The 24,840-nt window shown below is 40.8% G+C and overlaps 1 protein-coding gene across 1 annotated transcript in view; it reads left to right on the top strand.

Moving 5' to 3' along the window:
• The window catches only part of LOC144526514 (junctophilin-1-like), an 88,801-nt gene that overhangs the window by 29,097 nt on the left and 34,864 nt on the right, over positions 1 to 24,840 (top strand). Inside the window, exon 2 of the mRNA XM_078264036.1 lies at positions 14,111 to 14,870. Coding sequence (XP_078120162.1) covers positions 14,111 to 14,870 — 760 coding nt within the window. The remainder of the gene's footprint in view (positions 1 to 14,110; positions 14,871 to 24,840) is intronic.

Genomic DNA, 24,840 nt, shown 5'->3' with positions numbered 1-24,840 from the left:
GTGAAGGCCATTAGAAGCACTTTTCCGGTGATTAGCGTTTTCCACTAGCGTTACTGCGCAGCCTCCAACTGAGAGAGACGACGTAAATGTGCCGTGAGCAACGTGTCTGAAAGTTGTAAGTCTTCTGGTAGCTGTGCCAAGAGAAATCTCAATCATTCAGAATATTGCAGAGACGGAGAGTGTAGGTATATGTAAGGAGATAACATAGACACAGGCTAATTATTGCTAACTAAAATGCTAGTTAACATTAGTAATTACACTTAAACAGCTAATGTGAGACGAAACTGCCTGCGCGCTTCTCCTGTACTATACGGTAATTCCTCTACTATGCGACAGTAAGTTGCGGGTTATGACACAATCGTTAGCCTCTTTTTACAAAAACGTCTGCTACAGAGCCATAAACGTGAGGTACAAGGTAATGGAGCCTTTTATACATTGTCTTGTTTCTTTAGAAATAAACAATGGACAAATAGAGTCTTTAAACGCTTCAGATGTAAAGTTATTCGCTGTCAAAGTGGCGCTAAAATGAATGGCAGTCAATGGAATGCTAACGGGAGGTGATGGCTTATTAGCATCAAAATGGCGCCATAGGAGGTTTGCGGTCCGAGGAGAAGCTTACCTACCTGCTCACAATACCTCTTAATTTTCTGAAGTTAGTCTGAAGCCAATAGCACGGTGCTCCTCTTCTTCTTTGCTGGTTTATCTGAGGGCTCTGGTGTAGCTCTGCTGGTTTCTTCTTGCAGCAGGGAACCAAGGCTGTTCCACACCTCTCCTCCCTCTCCTCCCTCTCCTCTTGGTAGATAATTTAGGTCTTTACAATGGGGGTCAAGTGCTGAAGCCATCTTCAGCCATCCACTGTTGATGTTAGCATTCTTCAGCTAGGTCCCGTTTAAAGGCTGTCTTTAACCTGTCCTCTGAAACCCCCATGGTGTGGTACAGGTGCCAGAGAGCAGGCAACACTACAGAGCATTAGACAGGTTTCACCCTCTAGAAACTCAGTCAGATATCTACAATGGATATTAAGAGGTGCATAAATTAACAGGGTTCGTACGGTCATGAAAAACCTGTAAAAGTCATGGAATTTGAAAATAGCAATTTCCAGAGAGTGATTCAGTTGAGATTAGGGTTGGGTATCGTTTGGGTTTTTTCTGATACCGGTGCTAAAGTCATACTTTTAAAACGGTGCCGGTACCTAAACGGTGCCTGAACCGATACTTTTTAAGAAAGTAAAAAAAAAGAAAGTTACTAAACAGTTGGCAACATTAAAGAAGGGCTTGTTTATTGCTAAGGCCATATGGCCAAAATTAAATGATTTAATAATAATAATAATAATAATAATAATAATAATAATGTAATAACTATAACTTATTTCACTAGTAAATTGCTGTTGGACAAAAACAACCACCAGATGGGAAAAGGGTATTTTACAATAACTTTGAATGCACCACAAGGCTACCAGTTTCAGTGAGTCTGTTTGTCTGACAACGGCAGCTGCCTGCAGACTGTTACGTCCCGCTGTTGGAATCCTCTACAGTGAAATACAGTCACACTTTACACTGTTTAATGTTAGCTGTCAGCATTTAACCGTGTTTAATCCAGCTACTAGCTAGCGGTAGGTAGGCTAACGTTACCTGCTGTCGAGTGTAGTGTTGACTAGCGTCACGTGCAGCGATGCTTCTGTCGTCCGTTTCGGAGTATCAGAGAGAAGCGCAGGCATATCAGTGGCACTGAAACGAGGGACTGAAATCCCTGTTGCTATTCCCATTGCCAGCTGCAGCGCTTCTCTCTCGTCCACCGTCAAACAAGGGACCATTTTGGGTGCTGTATCTAGAAATTAAGCCCTAGCTAACTGCAGAGGTACTGAGGGCACTAAATGTGGCTAATTTTCACTATTCTTTCTAAATTTCGCTAGTGTTGACTTAAAATGTTAAGAAAAAAACTACGCTAACTACAAGACAATAGAATGATATTGCGCTTTTAAAAAAATCGGAAACCTAGGACAATATTTTTGCCGCTGAAAGACTCTTAATGATCTCATAATGCTTTTATAAGTGCCTGTCAACATATAACTGGGTCCCTGCAGAGATTAACATGTGCATAGTTGCTTTAAAATCTTAGTTACAAAATCTTGTATTTCTCTCTGATACTGCTGCCTTTTGAAGCTAATGTCTAATATATATCTATGTATATATTTAATGGAGTTCTCATGGTTTGACAGATTTTATTCTGTAAACATCTTACTGGTGTCAGTGTTAAATATACATGTTTATTTTGTATCAAACCATATAGCTTGTCATTCATTTTAGGATGTATATTTTTATTCTTATTTTTCATGTATACACAGACGTTTCAGAGAACGTATGATCATTAAAAGTCATGGAAAGGTCATGGAAAAGTCATGGAAATGTATTGGTAAAAATGTGTATGAACCCTGAATTAAGTTCACTGTATGCAAGTGATATCAGTATAACAGTCATTTTAAATAAATTATCTCAATTATTTTAGTGGAAATTATAATTTCTGCATTTCAGTTTGTGTGTATGTATATATATATATATATATAAAAAAGGCACTGCCATTTACAATGCTATGTACGATTTTGAGAGTTAGATATTGCACTTAGCCCTATGACTAAGGCCTATTTGTGATAATACTTTACAATTAAGTGTTAGGCTCTTGAATTTGATAGTAAATTAAAAAGCTTTGCACAAAAGATGAAGAACAAATAAATCTCATTTCAATAATACAACAGCTTTCTGCCTATACAGGTGTGTGGGTGTTTTTACCTGCATGCTTCAAAGTGGTCTCTTGCTCTTATTATTGTCCAAATTCTGTTTGCTGCTGGTGTAGTTCTTCCGTATTGGCGAGGCTGTGTTGAAAATGCCCCACTATCTTGTGACACTTTGCTAATGTGTCACCAATCCCGCTGTTACCAAGGCAAACGGTGTTTGTTTTCTGTAACATATAAGCAATACAGGGCATGTACTTGAATGGAATTCAATCATCTGCCACAGACTTTAGCAGTGTGTCTGGCGATCGTTTTAAGCATGGTTAAAGCAAATGACTGAAGCGTACACTCACTGTCAATGGTGTGTGCGGTCACGCCAAGGTAATTGTGATGCTTACTAGGGGTGTAAGATTCAGAAAATGTCATGAATCAATTCTGATTTTTAGGCTCACGATTCAATTGAATATGTATTTGATTCAAAAACAATTCTTGATTCAAAAAACAATTCACAGTATGTAAATGTAGTTACTTTTCCCATGTGATTGCAGTAGACATACAATTTAAAAGAAAAGAAACAAATTAAATGTAGTTTGATATTACTTTATATGTCTTCATACAAAAATAAAAACGTTTGCAACTAAAAACTTCAAAAGTGGCCAGCTTTCAAATACATTTAAAGTATAAAACTGTTAAATAAAAATAGCTTTTACAAAAATACTGCTAAATGTGTGACGAGGTGTAGGAAATTAGAGGATCCAAAAGCAGAAATACGGCAGGCAGGCAGGAGAAGGTTTGAGCTTGAGGGTTTATTAACACAAAAACACAAAGTTCATACAAAACAGTCCAGAACAAAAGCAGGCAAAAAACTAACTCCAAAAGTGGAGAGACCAGAGAGCAGGAAATCCAAAATCTGAACCCAGAGACCACAGGGAATACTGACAGGAACAAACACAAAATGATCTGACATGGGACAGGGGGAAGACAAAGACTAAATAAACAGGATAACGAGGTAACAAGAGGCAGGTGACACAAGGGCTGGGAAGCAGGTGAGAAACATCAGGCAATCACAAGGGCGGGAAAACACAGGAAGTAAAACTAGACAAGACAGCACAGAAAACCAGACTATCACAATAAAACAGGAAACAGAAAATACAAAATCCACAGAATACACAATCACAATAAGACCAATTATTAGGACCAAAATACCAGACTGAAATAGAACAAAATACAAAGCAAAATACCAAAACCATAACAAAATGTGGTTTAAGGAGTACTTCAGCTACCAGGTTGACTGTTGAAATGTGAACTCGACTGGGCACATTGAACTTCTTAAAATTAGGCCCTTTCTTTTTAGAACTGTGGCAACTACAGTCCATTCAACAGAACTTTTGTGATGTGTCAGAATCAGATAATGGATACACATCTAGGTGTGTGTGTGTGTGTGTGTGTGTGTGTGTGTGTAACCATTTCATAGTCCACCACTGGCTGGAATCTGTACATTCTTTTGCAGAAACACAAGCTGGTCTACGTGTTTTGGAGTGAGCATGCTCCGCTGTGCAGTTACGATGTCTCCAGCAGTTGAAAACACTCTCTGATGCAACGGTGGGAGTTTAGAGCATTGAAAGAGTGCGTTGGTTGACTGGCACGGTACTTTAGGTTGTTGTTCGTCCACGTCTTTCCAAAATACTTAACTTTCGCTTTGCAAAGCCTGCATATAGCATGACTCCTATCAAGTTCCGTCTTCCCCTCGAGGTTATAAAAGCCGAAATGTGTCCAAACTCTCGCCTTCAATGAAGATGGAGCATGTTGAATAATTCTTTCTGTGAAGTTTGCCATTGTTTGTGCTGACTAAACTACTTCCGCTGCACTCATTCTTCTGATTATGACAAGAGTGCCCAGGCGTCAGTGTGAATTTGATGCAGCGCCATCTATGGGAATGGCGAGGTAATGTCATTTCAGGACAATAGTGTCAAAACGAGAAAAAAAAAATATGAATCGATTTTTGGAATTCTATGAATCGATTTTGAATCGGTAGAGCTTGAATCTCGATTCGAATTCGAATCGATTTTTTTGCACACCCCTAATGCTTACCGAGGTCCAGTGATCCCGTCAGTGCAATATATTCGACCTTCGCCAATACATCAGCAATTGCATTCTTTTCTGGTGCCAGTGTTCGAACTATACCGTGGCTTTCGGGGGAGCCCACTTTTTTTTTTCACCGGGGAGGTGAAAGACACAAATAGTCTATAAACAAAGCATCAGGCTGTCTTTGAGATTTCACATGAACAACGGTCAAAGTTACTCAGGCTACCGAAGAATACCATAATTCCTCCGTTCAATTAGACCTAAGCGATGCACCCCAAGCTTCCATCCTTAACAAACAGCCATGTATATGGGCTCTTCCAGTCTCTCCACTGCTGTCTGTTCCAATTTAACAGGAGAGAGGAGCAAGAGGGGTTAGGATCGTGACCGGCCTCTGACGAGCTGTTACCACCACCATCTTCAGCCAGAGAGGACATTATTTCTGTGGGAGCGGGAGGTGTGCTGACAGGGCTTGCAGCAGGTGAATTGGTCGTGCTATTAACGTCATCGCTACACAATTTCTTAGTAAAACCAAAATCAGTTAAACTGCCTTGTTTTCTTTTTGCCATAGCTATATGATGCTAACTGCAGAATGGATTTCAAGGACTTTGCACGGCGATTAATGGCCTCCAACCTTTATATTTTTTCTACAAATCTTTGAGTTAACATACTAAACATGAGTTGAATTTGCACCGCAGCGCTGCCACGCCTTGATGCTCATGAATAGCATGTATAGTTATCTGTATTCAAGTGAATTAGGATTAAATCTCGTCATGCATGAATGAATATTTTTGCATTTTACACAAAACTGAACTTGCACGTCAAAATGACACATTGTCAATATTTTTAGAGACCCCCCCAAAATTTCACAAATCACGTTTTCAGGGGAGCCCATGTCTTATTAAGGGGAGCCGAGCTCCCCCTAGCTCCCCCGTAGTTCGCACCCTGCGTATAGCTGCTGAAATTTAGACACAATTGTGCTTCTGGATGGTGTCTTATACGTTGTGTCGGAGGACGCAATCTGTAATGCTTCTGTTAACCCCGTCCTCGACCATCGAAATTGGCGTGTAGTCCATTGCAATCAATTTTGCAATTGCGTTGGTTAATCTGTCACTGGTAGATTTTATTTTCCTCCACTGTGGCATGTCGAGTTTAGTTGCTAATGCTAACGTTAGTATCAGTGGCTGAGCGACAAATCAATTTTATCGAATAACTCGAATGTGTAGTTGACTTGTTTAAATGAAAATCTTGAATGAATTTTTACTTCACAAATTACAGACATCGGTGATTCGCACGGGATTAAGAAAACCGATTAGGACACAGATATGAAAAGATTATAGTGGTGCGGAGGCGTAGAAGATTAATAAAAAGTGGTTTGAAATGCGTGCTCACATGTCACTCAAGCAGCCAGCAGCTGGCACGCGCCACCGGAGACGAGAAGTGGAGCGCTCAGAGCAAAAGTCTGTCGTCCTGCTGCTCGCAATCTTTTTTTACAATACTCTTGTCAAAATGTGTTTCTGCTACAAACGCAACTGTTGCCTTGGTTGAACCTGCCATATAAGGCCGTCGCTTGCTGGTCTGGTGTGCAGGATTTGGTGACTGTCGGGGCGGACAGATCATGCCCCGGCTCACAGACCCTCCCCCATTTACACACGTTGGCCAACACTGGCAGACTCGCTCTCTCCTTGTTTTTTCAACATGAAATAAAAAATGTTGGTCGCAGTCTGGAGCCCTGCTGAAATTCACTGAAAGTTTTGTTGGGATTAAGGTGCTGGCTGAATGTCCGCTAGCCGCTAGCTAATTTATGCAGCACTTTGTTGTCCATCTCAGCTAAGAACGAAGAAATGTTGTGTTTACAAGCGAGCAGTCTGATGTTTGTAGAGGTCTGTATGGTTATACTGTAGCAGCCTGGTGTCGTTTTCAGGCAATTTGATAAACAGGGTGCCCACGGGGTCTTAAAAGTCTTTAAAAAAGTCTTAAATTGAATATTCTCAAAATAAGGCCTTAAAAGTCTTAAATTTATTTCACAAAGTATTACATTTCGTTTACAAAGATCTTAAATTATTTATTGCCCTTTCCTAGGATTAAATAAATACGTTAACGTCATAAATAAATGTTATGTGTGTGTGTGTGTGTGTGTGTGTGTGACAATTCAATATTACTCCATTTGTGACTTGGATGTTATACGACAGTACAGGTACTTTTTACCTCAGTGTTTTTCTTTACGCTCTTGACCGTGGAGTGTGCGCATGTACAGTATGTATTAAGAGACACATGGATGTATTATAACGGTGCAACACAGTGTATTATTATAAATCCATGGACATGGTGAGCAAGCTCTGGCCTAAACATTCAAGCTTGGCGCAAATCATTCAGTTGTCAGGAAACAAAACAAAGTGTCTTGCACGGTGCTACTAACAAGCTAAAGTTAGCTCGTCGGTTAGAATGTGGAAATGCTGAAGTTCTGGCCAGAGATGCGGACAAGTTGGGGCTGAGGTTAGCACAACATTTTGTAATTTTAGTTTTATAGCATAAGAGCTCTTCATGCAACAAATACTTTATTGTCTAATGTTATTAGAGTACAAACACACCTTGCAAAGCTATTGTGAATTAAATATGATTGTTGAGTATTTTAATAAAATGTTTTATTAAATTCAGGTAACGTTACATGGTAAAAAATTTTTTTCTCAGGCCTAAAATCCACACTGATTTTCCATTATATGGCCGTGAAGTTGGCATTAAATTGCATCCTAGGTGGAATTAAAAAGGTCTTCAATTTAACTTGAAGAATCCTGGGGGTACCCTGGATAAAGGTAAACATAGTACGACGTGTTCATAATGTCAATACAGTGAGGCACCGGCTGGCTGAGCATTCATTCACACCGTAGACGGTTAAATTCACACACAGTCAGTCCGGCATAAATGCAGGTCTTTCCGTTTATTTTGAACAGAGGTGGAAAAGGTACTAAAATATTGTACTCAAGTAAAAGTACCAATACTTTGATGAAATATTACTCAAGTACAAGTGAAATTACCTATCTGAAAAAAAAAGTAGTTAATTTAAAATGTACTTTAAGTAAAAGTTACTTAGTTACATTCACAGCAGGCAAAGGGCCTTATGCTACAATCCTCTCCAAAAGAACTGAGCTCTACTTACAGAGATGTATTTGATGTGACTGTAAATTCAAAGGTTCGTTTACATTCAAACCAGTGACAAATTTGTTCAACCGAGACTAATGCTCACAGCTCAGACTAGCAGCTAGCTTCTTCGCACCTAAGAAGCCCGTATGAGCTAATTAGATGTATGTGAATTAATCTAGCCATTGTCCTACATACGTTGTCCTACGGGTTGCTAGTGCTAGACAAAAATTAGCAATGCCACGAAACATGTTGTTTTGCTAATTGGCAATTTGCTATTAGTCATGAAAACTTCATTTGAAGTACCAATGCACAAATACTTACCAAAACATACTTCCGCAGATTAGATGTGGATTTATTGAATGATGCCAGTTCAGTCACCTTTGGCAGGCACATCTGGTATTGCATGATCATACTATTGGCCCTCTTGAATTTAAAGGAAAACTGCCTTTCAAATGTGGCCAAGGATTTTCGTCGTTTTGTGCAGCAGAATTCGATGTTTCAGCTAGCATTTCTACTGAAACAGTCTCTGAACCGTCGTCACTCGCCTGATCCACCTCCATCTCGTTCTCAATCTCCTACAGAAAGACTTGGCGCCTGGTAGACAGCCTAGATGCTGATCATTCGTCACTGTAGTGGTTCCGGGCGCGATTTTTAGTAACTGATGCGATTTGTAATGTAATACAATACTTCACTCAAAACGTAATCAAGTAAATTTTTAATTACCGATTTTAGAAACTACTTGAAAAATACAAAATACACAACAAAACTACTCAATACAGTAACTTTCCACCTCTGATTTTGAATGCCTGCGAAAGACCATGCAAAACAATTCAGACCGTCCTGCCAACCTGTACACATTTTGACATCAAAGAACGCTGTTACGATTTTTCATACAGGACAGGAGATGAGACAGGAGATGAGACGATGACTTGAGGATAGCTACGCTCGTTATTGTAAGTGCAATATAAAGTTACTATATCAAACCTTAAGTGAATGTGTGTCCCAGGCCAGGATGGAAAATTTACTTTTTACAATGTGAACATTAACCACCTACTGACAGATATGTTCAAATTTGATTCATTCAATTGTAAATTATTATTTTGTGTCATAAATCCACTAGACATTTTCATATTATACCAGCATTTGCAGCATCTTGAGCCTTTTTGGTAAGGTTACTTGGAACACTAAGCCCAGAGTAGTTTTTATCTCCCTGAAACAAGTTTCCTTTTATTTTTAAAGGAAAAGCAAAGCGCGATGTCCTTACTTTTCCTCGGAAAAAGAAGTTGATTTCTCTCTCTGTAGAGTTGGTGGGACACTGAGGTTCAGTGGCCTGGCAGGATCCCTTGTATCACGACGGATACAGAACAGCTCACTTGACCAGCGAAATTAAACTATTTAAATACAGCACAAACGCTTGCGTGTGTGTCACCCTGTAGTGACCGAAGGGGGATCACAGGGGGAAGATGGGGAGGGGTGAGTGACTAATATGATTAGTGGCTAGTCTTGCATTGCCAGACCTATCTCCAGTGCTGCGGAGGAAGGTCTGCTAGTCCACACAACATTCCTGGATAGGAGAAAAATGTGCTCTGGTTTATTGGCATTTCTTTAGACCAATCAGAATCGTTTTGGGCAGCAGCAACACAAAGAAAGCAGAAGTGAGGGACATCCGGCCGAAAATCAGGGACATCCGGCTGAACGTCTGGCGGCACCGGAACAGTCCCATAAATTAAACGTCGTCGATATAGACTAGTTAGCGGCAAACATATATGCCACAACAAATATGTGTGACAATCTAACAAAGTTATTTTGACATAGTTGCTAGTTTTGAAGCATTTTCTCTCACTGCAAATTTACATTTGAAAAATAAAGAGTGACCTCATTTTTTAAATCACAGAAAACTGGACAGTCCTAGATAATGTAGCAGTACTATAGGCAGCCCAATCAGGATGTTGCTCATGTTGTTGATATAAAAAGTAAACACATAAGCCAAAGTAAAGAAGAAAAGTTATTGAAACAGATGAAATGAAAAACACATACAACAAAAGAAAAAAAAAAACAAGTAGATTGCTGGTGCTACAGTCCTACAAACTTGTGCATCTGCACTTAACAGCCAACTTAAATCTGTCAGTCTTAAATCCACCAGCTATTTTCATATTATACCAACCTATTACTTGGAAATCTAAAAAAAAAATGCAACTCTTTTGCAACTTTTACTGTCTCCCGCAACTTCATTGCAACAAACATACAAAAGACATCGCAACTTTTATCGCAATTTTTTACAAAAGCTCCCACAAAATCTGGCATTTTGGGCCGCAACAATCTCAAAAAAAGGCCGCGAAATCCTGGAGGGACTGCCTTACAGTTGGGCATGCATGTGAACCGCGGATTAATTGCAAATTGAACCATAGTGTGAAATACAGTTTTTAACTGTCGCTGTTACTTGAACGGGACTCATCAGAGGGGCTGCCTCTGCAGGGAGTCAGGGCAATGCCGATAAAGTGGTAAACTGTGGTTTTCATGCGTACTCCCATACGGTTCACATCAGGAAACTGGACTACTATTTAACGAGATGTTTTCACAGGTTATGAAACGGTCTTAATTTAATACTGATAGACAGCAGTGCAGCCCGCTGTGGACAGACAGCAGTCGGAGCTATGGTGGAAGACTGAGCTCCGCGCTCGTCAGCAGCAGCTTCTCACTCATCAGCAGCAGCTTCTCACTGCGCCACTGATCCCCAGCATGGTCACCGGAAGAGTCCGTTACAGCCCTCTGCAAACGGAGATCCCATTAGTGCTAGCTTTACAGCGGAGCATTCAGATCTAGTCAAATCAGCGCCAGCCACACAGCTGTAGCTGTGGTTGAGAGGCTGGTTGCTGAAAATCTGACGTTTTGTCGCTCAAGATTTTCCTTTGGCGCTGGCTAAAACCTCTTTGGGGGGCGCCAAAACTTTCTTTATGCAGGAAAAATCCTGGTTGTTTGTCATTAGGTTGTTTGAATTAGAATTTGAAGGAAATGTACATAATGTATGAAATGTAATAATTGCTTTTCATTTAATTAGTTCATAGAAATTAGTGAACGGGCCAGTACAATTTCAAGCCCATGCTCTAGGATTATGTTTAGTGTTGAGACTAATGATTGATTTTTACTTCAATTAACATCAGAAAACGGTGAAAAAATAATTATCAGTTTCCCCTTTTGTTCGACCAACACTCCAAAACACAAAGATATTTATTTGATATTCAGTCAGTTTAGGTATATATAATGTGGGCGAGAAAACACAAGGACTACGAGGAATAAGCTCCCCAAAGCTAAGTTAGTAACAAGCATTTCTGGGAAATAAATGCACACAGATGGAAAGAGAAAGGAGAGAGGAGCTCAGTGTGTCAAAGGAAGTCCCTTCGGTAGTCTAAAACTATAACAGCATAACTAGGAGCTGGTCCAAGGCAAACCTAAGCCAGCTCTATAACCCTCTGAGGTCTAAGGGTATTTTTACACATCTTAAATTGACCTTTTTAGGGTATTTGCATGAAAAACGATCCCCATGTGTTTCATATCAACGTGTTCAGAACAAACTCAGCTTTCCGTACAGTGAGGCCCACATTTTTTGTAGAGCAATGTGTAAAGAGATAATTTGACAATATGAAACGTTGGATGTTCGCTTTTTAAAATACGTCAAATCTCTTTTGTAATGATATGTTGTACGAATAGTTTTGGTGCTTAAAATTAGTTTACCAAAGTCTTAGGGTGTCTGAAATGAAATTTTGTAATATCGCTTTTTAAGTAAGAGTGTTGAAAAAAACATTGTTTGGACGCGCCGGTGTGTCTTTCGTCCTCAGAGGGATAAGGGTTGGTAGATGAATCTGATGCCTATGAAGAGAAGCAGAGAAGGGGTTCCGTGTCTGAAGCTATACACCCTCCCCCGCCGCAACGCTGCAACTCCTCACTCCCTAACTATAAGCTTTATCAAAGAGGAGAGTTTTAAGTTTACTCTTAAATGTGGTGACAGTGTCTGCCTCCCGAACCCAGACTGGGAGCTGGTTACACAGGAGAGGAGCCTGATAGCTAAAGGCTCTGGCTCCCATTCTACTTTTAGAGACTCCAGGAACCACAAGTAACTCTGCATTCTGGGAGCGCAGTGCTCTTGTGGGACAATAAGGTACTATGAGCTCTTTAAGATATGATGGTGCCTGACCATTAAGAGCTTTGTAGGTCAGGAGAAGGATTTTAAATTCAATCCTGGATTTTACAGGAAGCCAATGCAGAGAAGCTAATACAGGAGAAATATAATCTCTTTTCTTAGTTCTTGTCAGCACACGCGCTGCAGCGTCTGCAGTCTCTTAAGGGACTTATTTGAGCAACCTGATAGTAAGGAATTACAATAGTCCAGCCTTGAAGTAACTAGAGATGCACCAATTGACCGGCTGGTGACCGGAATTGGCCGATTTTCACGTCATCGGCCATGACCGGCGACTTGCCGGTCAGTCTGACATATGCCGATTTTATGCCGGTCAAATTCACTTGGGCGCCGCATGATTTACATCGCGCAACATCAGCACCACACGTGCACATGCAGGGTTTCCGCTATATGCAGCGGCGTACTTCCGCTCAATCAGCTGTTTATGAAATGTCATAGTCGTAATTATACACGGCTCTGCAGAGCCGTCTGCTCTACTGATCTCAGGCGAACAGTCAGCCGCTCTCTCTCCCCTCTGAGGCTGAAAAACTGGAACATGAAAACCACACTCACGCGGGTCCCGTGAAAGATGACAGCTACAGTTTATTGGAAAATAGCGTTGGGCACACTGACTTTGATGAATTTACTGTTTATCAGACCCCAGATGAGACAAGAAGCTAACGTTAGCGAACGCTGTGGTCCCTCTGTCTCTGACGCCCCGCTGGCCACTGCAGGAGATGCTGTTTTCAAAAGAGACGCTGTAGCCTATTCCTCCGACACACTGAATTAACATTACTGTTTAAAACGCTTTCCAGGTTAGTGGGGATGCATACCGCTCAAAACCAACATTAAAAACGTAGTAATCTTCTCTCAGCGTTTTGTTGCTAAACTGTGTGTAAAATGAGTGGTGACGTGAAATCATCTGTTTCAGGTAACGGCACACTAGGGTACCGTCTATTTGCTGGATTGTTCCGAGCTAACCGTTGACAGCAACGGTATATTTATGCACAATGACCCATAAAGCAAACTTGCTAAAAAAGGAACTACGTGCTGTTTTTAGGTAACGTTACTGTTGACGTTCAAACATGCCTGTGTGTGTGTTTTTGAGAAATATCTTTATACTGCAACGACTTTGGTCGTGATGTTTTCTGTCCATGCCATACAAAGAGCCAAAAGATTTCCCATGATGCACTGGGCTGAGCAGCTGCCTGTGGAGGCTCGATGCTGGAGGATTTTGCTTATTTTATTTTTATTTGTTATTTATATATTATTTTATTGCTATTACCTGTTTCCTTGTTTTCATACATAAAGTTTAGTTTGATAAATATATCAAATTGTTTTAGTTGGATATTGGATGTGAAAAGAAGGAAATGGTTCTTCCATAACATTGCACTTTAGATGTGTGTGAATTTCCCACATCAGGAGTAATTTATATAGTTCTATTTTATAGTGATCGATTATCTATTCAAAAAATGTTCTATGTTCTATGCAAAATGTAAAATTTTCTATTAAAGAAAAGATAGAAAATAAATATTTGTGTGTGCTGTAAAGTGGTTAGAAAAAATGAATCAGAATCGGCTAAAATCGGTATCGGCTGGTCAAACTCAATGAAAAATCGGAAATTGTAATCGGCCTAAAAATTGTAATCGGTGCATCTCTAGAAGTAACAAATGCATGGACTAGTTTTTCAGCATTATTTTGCAATTTTTGCAGCTCTAGTTATGTCAAAGTCATTGGTTATAAAAATGTATTAAAATCAAGTTGTTCTGATATAGTTAAGATCTTGTTGTCAGAAGTCACAAACCATACATCCTGCATTCTTGTATTTCATGAATGCTGCTGTTCAAGGAATTCTGTAATCTATTAGTGATTCTGTTACTTATCCGTCTCTCTTTCTGTCAGATTTTTTTATTCCTGTATTGTACATAACTCACAGTCTGTTGTCTCTCTCCCTTCCTCCCTTTCTCTCTCCCTTTCTGCTGTAGGTACCTACCAGGGTCAGTGGACTGGTGGGATGCGTCATGGCTACGGCGTGCGTCAAAGTGTTCCTTACGGTATGGCTTCTGTCATCCGTTCACCCCTACGCACCTCACTGTCTTCCCTCCGCAGTGAGCAGAGTAATGGTACAGTACTACGTGACAGCCTGTCTGATAGCCCTGCTGGTACACGCGGTGGCTTCGTACTCAACTTCCACTCAGACGGAGAAGGTTCCGAGAAGAAGAAGGGTCTTTTTCGCCGTGGCTCCCTCTTCGGGAGCCTTCAGCGATTGCGCAAATCAGACTCGCGCTCATCGATTTCCAGTAAACGCAGCTCAGCACACAGTGACACCACCATGAGCCGCATCAGTTCAAGCGACGCCAACTCCACTATTAGCTTTGGAGACGGAGACCCAGGCGATGACTACCTGCCTCTGGAGGACAATGTGGATGCCACCACCACCGAGTCATACATGGGCGAGTGGAAGAATGACAAGCGCAGTGGCTTTGGTGTCTCCGAGCGCTCCAACGGCATGAAGTACGAAGGTGAGTGGTTGAACAATAAGCGCCATGGCTACGGCTGTACCATCTTTCCTGATGGCACCAAGGAAGAAGGCAAGTACAAGAACAACGCGCTTGCCCGGAGCATCAGGAAGCAGCTGATCCTGCTGAAGAACACCAAGACCAAACAGAAGGTCGATCGAGCCATCGAGGGAGCAGTGAGAGCAGCAGCTATCGCCAGAACCAAAGTAGAGATTGCCATCTCCAGGTAAAATGTCCCGATAATGCCAATATTTGCCTTTATAATGAAACTGCGGTGGCCCTGAAGTGCAAATCACAACAGCAAATAGAAAAACGGAAACACGGCGGCAAATAGGAAAACACGACGGCAAATATGAAAACACGACGGCAAATAGGAAAACACGACGGCAAATAGGAAAACACAACGGCAAATAGGAAAACACGACAGCAAATATGAAAACACAACAGCATTAACTTCTACCGGAAAAGGTAGGGCCTATCTAGCAGAGGACGGAGCCTCCTGAAAGAACAGACGGACTGTCTCTCTGTTTTCCGTGTTTTTCACCTCTCCTTCCTGTTAAAAGACAGTCCGTCTGTCCAATCAGGAGGGTCCATCCTCTACTAGATAGGCCCTACCTTTTCCAGTAGAAGTTAATGCCGTTGTGTTTTATGATTTGTTTTTTGTTTGTTTGTAAATGCAGGACTGCTAGAAAGAACGACAAGACCTGACATATACTTAGACTACTTTTATCCTATAAACCTTTTTGTTTGCTTGTTTTCATATTTGTTGAAGTGTTTTCATATTTGCTGTCGTGTTTTCCTATTTGCTGTCGTGTTTTCCTATTTGCCGTTGTGTTTTCCTATTTGCCGTTGTGTTTTATGATTTGCTGTTGCGTTTTTCTATTTGCTGTTGTGATTTGCACTTCAGGGCCACCGTATGAAACAGTGTTTCCCATATATTGATTTATTTGTGGTGACCCGCCACAATATCAACGTTGACCGCAACATATTGATTTATTTTATTCTAGAGATGTGCAAAGCACATTGATTCGCTCAGCCCCTCCTTGTCCCTATACATAAATTCTGACCTGCCTGTGAATAGCCCCGCGGACGCCTCCTCTTTATGCACGAGTGCTTCACTGCATTTAACTTCTGTCTTTACCGTATATATCTACAGCAACAGCTTTCACAAGTTCTCTCTGCCTTTGTTTTTCACATAGAGCCTAACGTTAGCTACGATAGCTGACATTAGTTAAAGTTTGTACTTGTTACAGCAGACCTCTTTAGTTAACGTTAAGCAGCCCGTTTCTGTGTGGAAAATCAACAACGGCAGAGAAAAAAACAGACTTAACATTAACTTAACATACATTGCTGTCTGGGAGTTACAGGTGAACTCAATGAAAACATTCTCATATGCGTGTGATGATACTGTGAGCTGACGGCAGTAATGGGGTTTGACATGACATTAAATTGTAATGGTTAGCATCCTAAGATCTCACACCATCAGGACACCTCTTGGCCTTGAAAAGAGCAGTCAGACAATCAGACAGCTTGGAAACAAGCCTCCAGGTGAGGCTAGTCAAACTTATTTGGAATAGAAAACAAAGGTGTTGTAAATACCGATTTCAGTTAACACAGTGGACTTCCTTTTATTACTTTGACCCAGTAGGGAAACCCAAGGGAGGGGGCCTAAGATATTCAAAATAAAATAATATTTAAAAAGTCATGAGTTGTACTTACTTAACATTAACAAATAGAGATCGATCAGAGAAATAGCAAACTAAATGTTCGAACAGGATGGTATGGTCAATAGTGTCGAATGCAGCACTAAAATCTAATAAGACAAGTACGGAGACAAGTTCTTTGTCTGAAGCAGTTAGAAGGTCGTTAGTAATTTTCACCAGTGCCATCCCTGTGCTATGATGCCAGGGCTCTAGACTGCGACCAAAATTTGATAGTGTGCGACTGAATTTTACATCCAGTCGCACATGTGCGACCAGTAAATTTGCCCCCTTTTTTTACACATTAAACGTGCTTATCTGTCCTCTCTGCATATGACAGAGAGCGGAGCTCCGACACACACGCACGGAAATGCCGATAAAGTGGTTACAGTTTTTCAAAACTTCACGCAGACAGCGTTTGCATATGATATTAACGGCGAAAGCGGTCGCGGTGCTGTTGACATACACTTCCTGACAAGCAGGGACAACGGTGGTTTCTCTGCCCTGGGCACTGACTGACAGGCTGAGGCTGTAAGGCAAGGCAGCTTGATTTCTACAGCACCTTTCAAGGCAATTCAAAATGCTTTACATGAAACAGTAAAGAGCAGTTAAAAACGGTCATGATGAAAATAAAAAATTATAATATACAAATACAAGAATAAAGAATACAAGTGAGTTGTAGAAATGAATAATTATTCAACTCAAGGTTGTAGGGACGGGTTTGGGAGGAGAGAGGGAGGGGTTTTATTTTAGTTTAGCAGCCTAAACAATGCATTTTTAATTTTAAGTTGAATTCATTGTAATTGTAGACTGGAGACTAGATCTGGTATATTTTTAAAATATTTGTACTGTCATGACAGCGATGGTGCTGTCAGTTTACCTTTTATGTTGCATCTTCAAAATTGCACAATAACATGTGAAACTAAATTTGAAACAGCACATTATGATTTCTAAGTGTTTATTAGTAATACAGTGGAAATTAGTAGAAATGTGAATATTTGGTTAGCATGTTGATTTGCGGTATGTGCCCCTAAATTTTCTGGTTGCGCCCCTAACATTTTCAGTTGGGGGCCACTGTGCTCTTAGTGAAAAAAGTTAGTCTGGAGCCCTGGATGAATTCTAAATCCTGACTGGAAGTCCTCAAATAAACTATTGCTACATAGAAAATCACATAACTGATTAGCGACTACCTTCTCAAGGATCTTGGAGAGAAAAGGAAGGTTAGATATAGGTCTATAGTTGGCTAAGACCTCAGGATCGAGGTTGGTTTTTTTCAGAAGAGGTTTTATCACAGCTACTTTAAATGACAGCGGTACATAACCTGTTAATAAAGACATATTGGTCATATCTAGTAATGAAGTGTTAACCATGGGTAATACTTCTTTAAGTAGCCTCGTTGGGATGGGGTCTAAGAGACAGGTAGATGGCTTAGCTGAAGAGACCTTTAGCATAAAGGTTTATAGGATAAAAGTAGTCTAAGTATATGTCAGGTCTTATGGTTATTTCTAGCAGTCCTGCATTTACAAACAAACAAACAACAAATCATAAAACACAACAGCATTAACTTCTACTGGAAAAGGTAGGGCCTATCTAGCAGAGGACGGACCCTCCTGATTGGACAGACGGACTGTCTGTCTTTTAACAGACAAATATAACAACAAATATAATTGGCTGTAATGTTTTCCATGTTGGATGTTGAAGATTAAGAACAAGGCTTTCAAACAAGTTATAATTTAGTTTAGGTTTAGGATTAATTAACAGGCTTGAATCAAATATGGTTGCAACTCCCCCTTCTCGGGCTGAGCCTCTAGAAATTTGAGTATTGAGGAGTGGCTTCATTTAGACTAACATATTCTTCATGGCACAGCAATGTTTCGGTAAGATGGAATAGATCAATTTGATTATCTGATATCAAATTGTTTATTAATACTGCTTTAGAAGACAGAGATCTAATATTTAACAGTCCACATCTAATTTTCCTATTCTGTTCTATCATTACAGTGGTAGTTTTAATTCCAATTAGGTAATATAATAATAAAGGTAATAAGTATAGCCTCTCTTTTGTTTACCTTTGATTTCACTGATCTGAGTCGGGGGACAGACACTGTGGTTTTTAGACTATGAGTGGGCGACTGCTCCAACAGAAGCACAGAAGAGCGCATAGCACTGCACCTCTGATTACTAATATCAAACTTGGGTTGTCATGGTTTATGAGCGAAAATAGACTCACGTTTTTTTATATGAGAGCGGCTCCGTCCAGTCCTGCCGGGGGACTGCTAACAGAAGCTACAGTATGTTGGCCCGCAACAGCTACGGGGCGCTGGCTAGCTACGGAAGCATACGATTTTGATTCCATGGTGCGGAGCCATGCCTCAAACTCACTAAGCCTCGCCTCCAGAGCAGCGAATAAACTACATTTATTACATGTATCTTTATCACTAAAAGAGGTCATAGGAATAGCTAAACATTTGACACACAGAGCAAGAGAGAGCAGGAGAGGGAGAGAAATTAGCCATTGCTAATGGCTAAGCTAAAGTAGCTAACAGCGTTTTAACAATTGTGAGATCAGTGAGGCAGTCGCTGTAAGAGAAGAAGAGAAGAGAACTATAAGTGCTTGAGTAAAACTGGATTAGAGTATGGAAACTGCAACTTGACTGTTTGGTAGAGGCATACAACCACAAGGCGGTAATTCTAGTGTTGATTTTATTAATTTTACCTCTCTCTTTTTATTTATTTTATTTCATTATTACTCAAACCTTTGGCAATATTGTCTTTGATACACCCATGCCAATAAAGTATATTTAATTAACTTAAGTGGAGAGGGAGAGGAGGGAGAGAGAAGAAGAGAGAGCGGGGGTGAGGATGGAACTAATGTGAGTAAATAGAGAGACAGCGGTCAAGAGAGTAGGTGTGTGTGCTGGAGGGAGAGGAAGAGAAGCAAGTAGGCACATTCTTGGCTAGATTGCCAGTTTGTGTGTGCGTGTGTTTGTGCACAAGTGTGTGTGTGTGTGTGTGTGTGTGTGTGTGTGTGTGTGTGTGTGTGTGTGTGTGTGTGTCAGTCAGTATGTGTGTCGGTGTCAGTGTCAGTATGTCTAAATAAGGCCAAGGAGGACGACGCTTATCAACAGCTGAAAGCCCCCCCCAAACACACACTCCCGCCCCAGCAACTCACACACACACACACACACACACACACACACACACACACACACACACACACAACACACACACATGCTTTCTCTGGTATTCTCCTTGGTCAGTGTGAAAGAACGGGCTGAACTCTGTTGATGACATGGCTGACCTTTAAGGTCCTGACACACCAGACCAACCGTCGGCCTAGTTTGTGTCCAGCGTTGGCCTTCGTCGGCCGTTGGCTGAACAGCCAATTCATATGATTGGCTGAGGAAAACAAACAAACGACTGTGAATGGCACACACAAGGCTCCTTTCATTTTTCATCTCATCTGATCAATCCAATACACATACAGTAAGAGCTGTCAAAACTGGTCAAAAATGACATTTGAATGTTTCTTCTAAAAAACACAGGTTCGAACTATTGGAATATCTATTTTTGCACATTATGTCCATAAGATGGCAAACGTACAACGAGATATACATAATTACTTGTGTAGGCGTATTTATTCCAACAATAACATGTCTTTTAAAAGATTTCTATATACCTACAGATTACAAAATAAATGTTACTAAACTAATATCCTATACTCTGATATTTAAAATAAAGACAGTAATAGACTTCTCTTTCTCTGCACCCTCTGCACCGCTAAACAGTTAGCCCCCTAGCAAGCAAGCTAGCTTACTTGCCAGCCGGCCAGCCTCTAAATTAGTAAAATGTAAGAACTTAAAGGTATACTATGCAACTTTTCCAGCTTTGGTCTCCCTACAGTTTGACTCATTGGAATTACAGCTTCCCTGAGCTATTGTCAATAAAATCAATCATTTTCCTGACATCTAAATACTGAGTGAAGTTTATAGTGAAAAAAGAACGATAACTTGATGATGACATTATTCTAGGACTGTCAATCGATTAAAAAATGTAATCTAATTAAATAAAATAAATGCCTGAACCGATACGTTTTAAGAAAGTAAAAAAAGAAAAGAAAAAAAAAAAGGGTACCAAACAACAGTTGGTGACATTAAAGAACGGCTTGTTTGTCAAAATTAAATGTTTAATAATAATGTATAACAATAACAATAACTAATTTCACTAGTAAATTGCTGTTGAACGACAAAAACAACCACCAGATGGTAAAGGACATTTACAATAACTTCAAATGCACCACAAGGCTGTAGTTTACCAGTTTCATTGAACGCACTGTCTGTGTTGTTTCTCCGACGGCAGCTACAGATTGTTACATCCCGGTGTTGAATCCTCTACAGTGAAACACAGTCAAACTTTACACCGTTTAGCGTTAGCTGTCAGCATTGTAACCGTGTTTATCCAGCTACTAGCTAGTGGTAGGCTAACGTTAGCTGCTGTCGAGTATAGTGTTAACTAGCGTCACGTGCACTGGTGTTTGTGTTGCCTGTATCGTCTGTTTCAGAGCATCAGAGAGAAGTGCAGACATATCAGTGGCACCAGATTTCGGTAGCCAGGGTTGGCAGGAAGAAGATTTTTACAAGTAAATGTTCCAATTAATGATCCAGGCAGCACATTCTCGTCTCCCTCCTTCATTTTACAGTCGAATGGCGGCTAGAACGGTCCGGGTCAAATGTCAATATGGAATGGATTAATCTGCGTTTTTTTTTTTAACGCGTTATTTTTTCCTCAGATTAATTAATCGAAATTAACGCGTTTTTTTGACAGCCCTACATTATTCACGTGAATATTAATTAGCCATGTGGATTTCCCCCTCCAGTGGGACTCTACAAACTGACAGCTTTCATTTTAGCTTGTTTGTAAAGATTCACTATTTGCAGAGTAGCATGCTGTGTTTGTGTAAAACAGTGCGGCGATGAGCGAGCGACTGCATGCAGCCTGAGCAGATTGAAATATCACTTTTTACATGTTCATGCCTGTTAAACAGTAAGTAAGTATTGGCTTTGTACTTAAAAAGGTGTATTTGCACTTAAAGTAACAAGCGTAACGTTTGTTGTCATATGTCCCAGGGGCCATTGCTTATCCTCTCTGTATCATCCAAGTTAGGTCAAGTTACATATGCTGCATGTTGTAACACACATACCGCTTTGCTTTGTGTGGGGTGTGCATGAATAGTGCTTGAACCTACATAGCATTTGACTGTTTTATCATGGGTTTTGTCCAGTCGGACTTAGATCCTCCCGCAATACTGAAACTTATCGGCATGTGAATAGAGATGTAAATACGGGGAGTTGGGTTTGCACTCTAGCTCTCTTATGTGAAAAACTGTTTTATCTTATTCCCATAATTTTGAAAATAAACATTATTTGGCAGTAAGTTTCTGTCAATATTTCTAATTCTGCTGAGCTCCGGAGCTCTCGCCTCCAGAGGGTTCCTATTTTTCAAAAGAGAGGTGTGGGGACATTGATTTTTGTGGCACAAGAGCTGATGTACTGTACTGACTGAGAAAGTAAAGGGAAACGAGATAACGGACACTCTTTTGTTTTAATTTATTCAGCTGTCTACACCTCTCCACCTAGGGTATCTGAGGCCTCCTCCCAGCTGAACATGCCTGGAACACCTCCCTACGGGGGCATTCTTACTAAATGCCCAATTGCCTCCTTAGTTGAGGTCATCAGTGTCCCTCCTTACTGTGCACAGCTTGGATAGTTCCCCGTTTCCCCCTCCTGAGGCGGTGAACGCTTTTCCATAATAATAATAATAATAATAACAACAATAATAATAACTTTTATTTATTTCAATTTCAGTTCAATTTCAATTTCATTTATAGTATAAAATCATAACAAGAGTTGTCTCAAGACACTTTACAGATAGAGTAGGTCTAGACCACACTATAATTTACAAAGACCCAACAATTCCAGTAATTCCCTCAAGAGCAAGCATTTAGTGCGAAAAACTCCCTTTTAGGCAGAAACCTTGGGTGGTGAGGAAAACTTCCTTTTAGGGAGAAACCTTATATAGCGCCTTTCAAGAAACCCAAGGACACTTAGCAGAATTACTGTGGCTAAGCTAAAGGAGGTTGTAGGCTGTGGTAAACAGGTGGTGTTTCAGGATTATTTTTTTTAAATGTCCAGGGATGTAGCATTTTGGATATCTGCAGGGAGGGTGTTCTAGAGGGATTGGGCTGCAACACTAAAGGCTCTGTCTCCAAAGGTACAGTCTGGTGTGGGGAATGGAGTGGATGGTTTGGTGCGGATATAAAGCTGTCTATCATCGGCGTAGGAGTGGAAACTGAGACCATTGCCAGATAAGCTGACCAAGGGGGAGCATGTAGATGGTGAAGAGCATGGGTCCAAGCACAGAGCCTTGAGGCACGCCTTGGTTGATCGGAGCGGGAGTTGCTAATGGTGACAAATTGCTTTCTGTGTGAGAGGTAAGACTGAAACCAGGAGGGAGCTGTGTCAGTGACACCAAGGTGATGGGATAGGCAGTTGAGGAGAATGGTATGGGAGATTGTGTCAAAGGCTGCGGAGAGGTCGAGAATGATGTGTCCAGAATCAGCTGTGGTGAGTAGATCATTTGTGATTTTGATGAGGGTCTTGGGCGGCAACTGCTTTTTCCAGGATTTTACTTCGGAATGGAAGGTCGGAGATTGGCCGGTAGATGTTTGCATCCTCTGGATCCAAACCTGGCTTCTTGAGGATATGGGTGACTGAGGCAGTTTTAAAGTAGGTGGGTACTATGTAGGCCTGCACGATTCGGGGAAGAATATGAATCACGATTTTTTAGCTTAGAATTGATATCACAATTCTCTGCCACGATTTTTTTTCTCACGAAGTGTAATGTTTATTGCACACATGAACCATGACAAAACAAAACAAATTGGCAGTACCAAACATAGATTTTTGGCATCTATAGCACATTGCGCATCACCACAAGCCTGTAAGCATAGAGGCTTCAATGAATAAAGAAAATAAAGTACATACTGGCCATTTGTACAGTAGGCTACCAAAAATAGTGACATATAACACATTGAACTAAATATGGCCCTGATACAGGCTCTATCTGAACTCCTTGAACATGTCTTTACATAATTAAAACATGTCAATCAACATGTTGCAGCTACAGCTTCAGTCTCTAGAGAAATGGAGTTTGTCAATTGCCAATTTAAGTACAGTATCAAAAACAGAATGATTTCTTAGCACACTCTTTAACTGCTTGCCTTTCATAGAATTAACATTCAACTGGCCATTCAAGTAGGTTACCAAAAATAGAAGTTTAACACACTGTGCTGAATATGGCCCTGAACATGGCTGTTAATCCACGTCTTTCGGACCTCTTGCCTTGTACGGCTTCATCATATTGCACTTTGTGGTGACATTTGAAGTGCTGGTAAAGATTTGTGGCGTTACCTTGCGGTGCTGCAACGAGGGCAAAGCATGCCTTGCAAATCACATCAGACTGACCCTCTTCATCTTGCTTGAATCCAAAATACTTCCACACCACCGAATGCGAGCCTTTTTAAGGAACGAGTTCGGTGTGGTTAGCTGATTCTCGTCACTAGTACCTGGGTTTTCATCAATATCCATTTGGTTTATTTCCGAACTACTGCGCTCGCTCGACGAGTGAAACACATGACTAAAAGGCGCTTTGTCATTGGCTGAGGGTGAAGCCCTGAACTGACGAGTGAAACACGTGACTAAAAGGCGCTTTGTCATTGGCTGAGGGTGAAGCCCTGAACTTTGTGAGAGCTGTCCTACCAAAATAAAGGCCGAAAATGCCCCGCAAAAATTATTATTATTTTTTATTTTTTTTAAATTAAAGTCATTTCAAAATTAAATCGTGAACAGGGTGAATCGAGATCGCAATTTTATAATGATTTATTGTGCAGGCCTAGTACTATGCCAGATTCCAAGGAGCAGTTGACATCCACCATGATGGGACACAGGACAGGCAGACATGCTTTGACCAGGGCTGTAGGAAGTGGATCCAGGGAGCAGGGGGAAGCCTTTACTTTTGTGACCAGCTTGGTAAATAGATGGTTGTCCACAGGCGTGAAGGAGGAGAGGCAGCGCTGAGACAGATGAGCAGGGGAGGGAGCAATGTCTTGTGGTTGACTGGAATTAGAAGTGGATGGGGCACACACCATGATTTGCTGATAATAACTAGCTAATAATAATAAGATCCACTTTGGCCTGGAAGAAATCCAGGAACTTGGTGCAACAATCAGGTTCAACCTTGGTGGGTGTCAATGTGTCGTAGCAAGCAGTTAATAGTGGAAAACCGCATTCTGGGGTGGTTTTATAATCATAACATTATGATAAATAGACTTCATGATCTGGTTGGGATGTCTGGATCAGTTTTAAAATGGTTCTCATCCTACCTTTCTGGTAGAAGTTTTAGTGTTTATGTGAATCAGATATTGTCTGAAACTGCAGA

The sequence above is a fragment of the Sander vitreus genome, chromosome 12, assembly GCF_031162955.1.
Source record: "Sander vitreus isolate 19-12246 chromosome 12, sanVit1, whole genome shotgun sequence".
Lineage (NCBI taxonomy): Eukaryota > Metazoa > Chordata > Actinopteri > Perciformes > Percidae > Sander > Sander vitreus.
The sequence above is the reverse complement of the archived record's forward strand: the minus strand, read 5'-3'. Positions and strand labels throughout refer to the sequence as shown.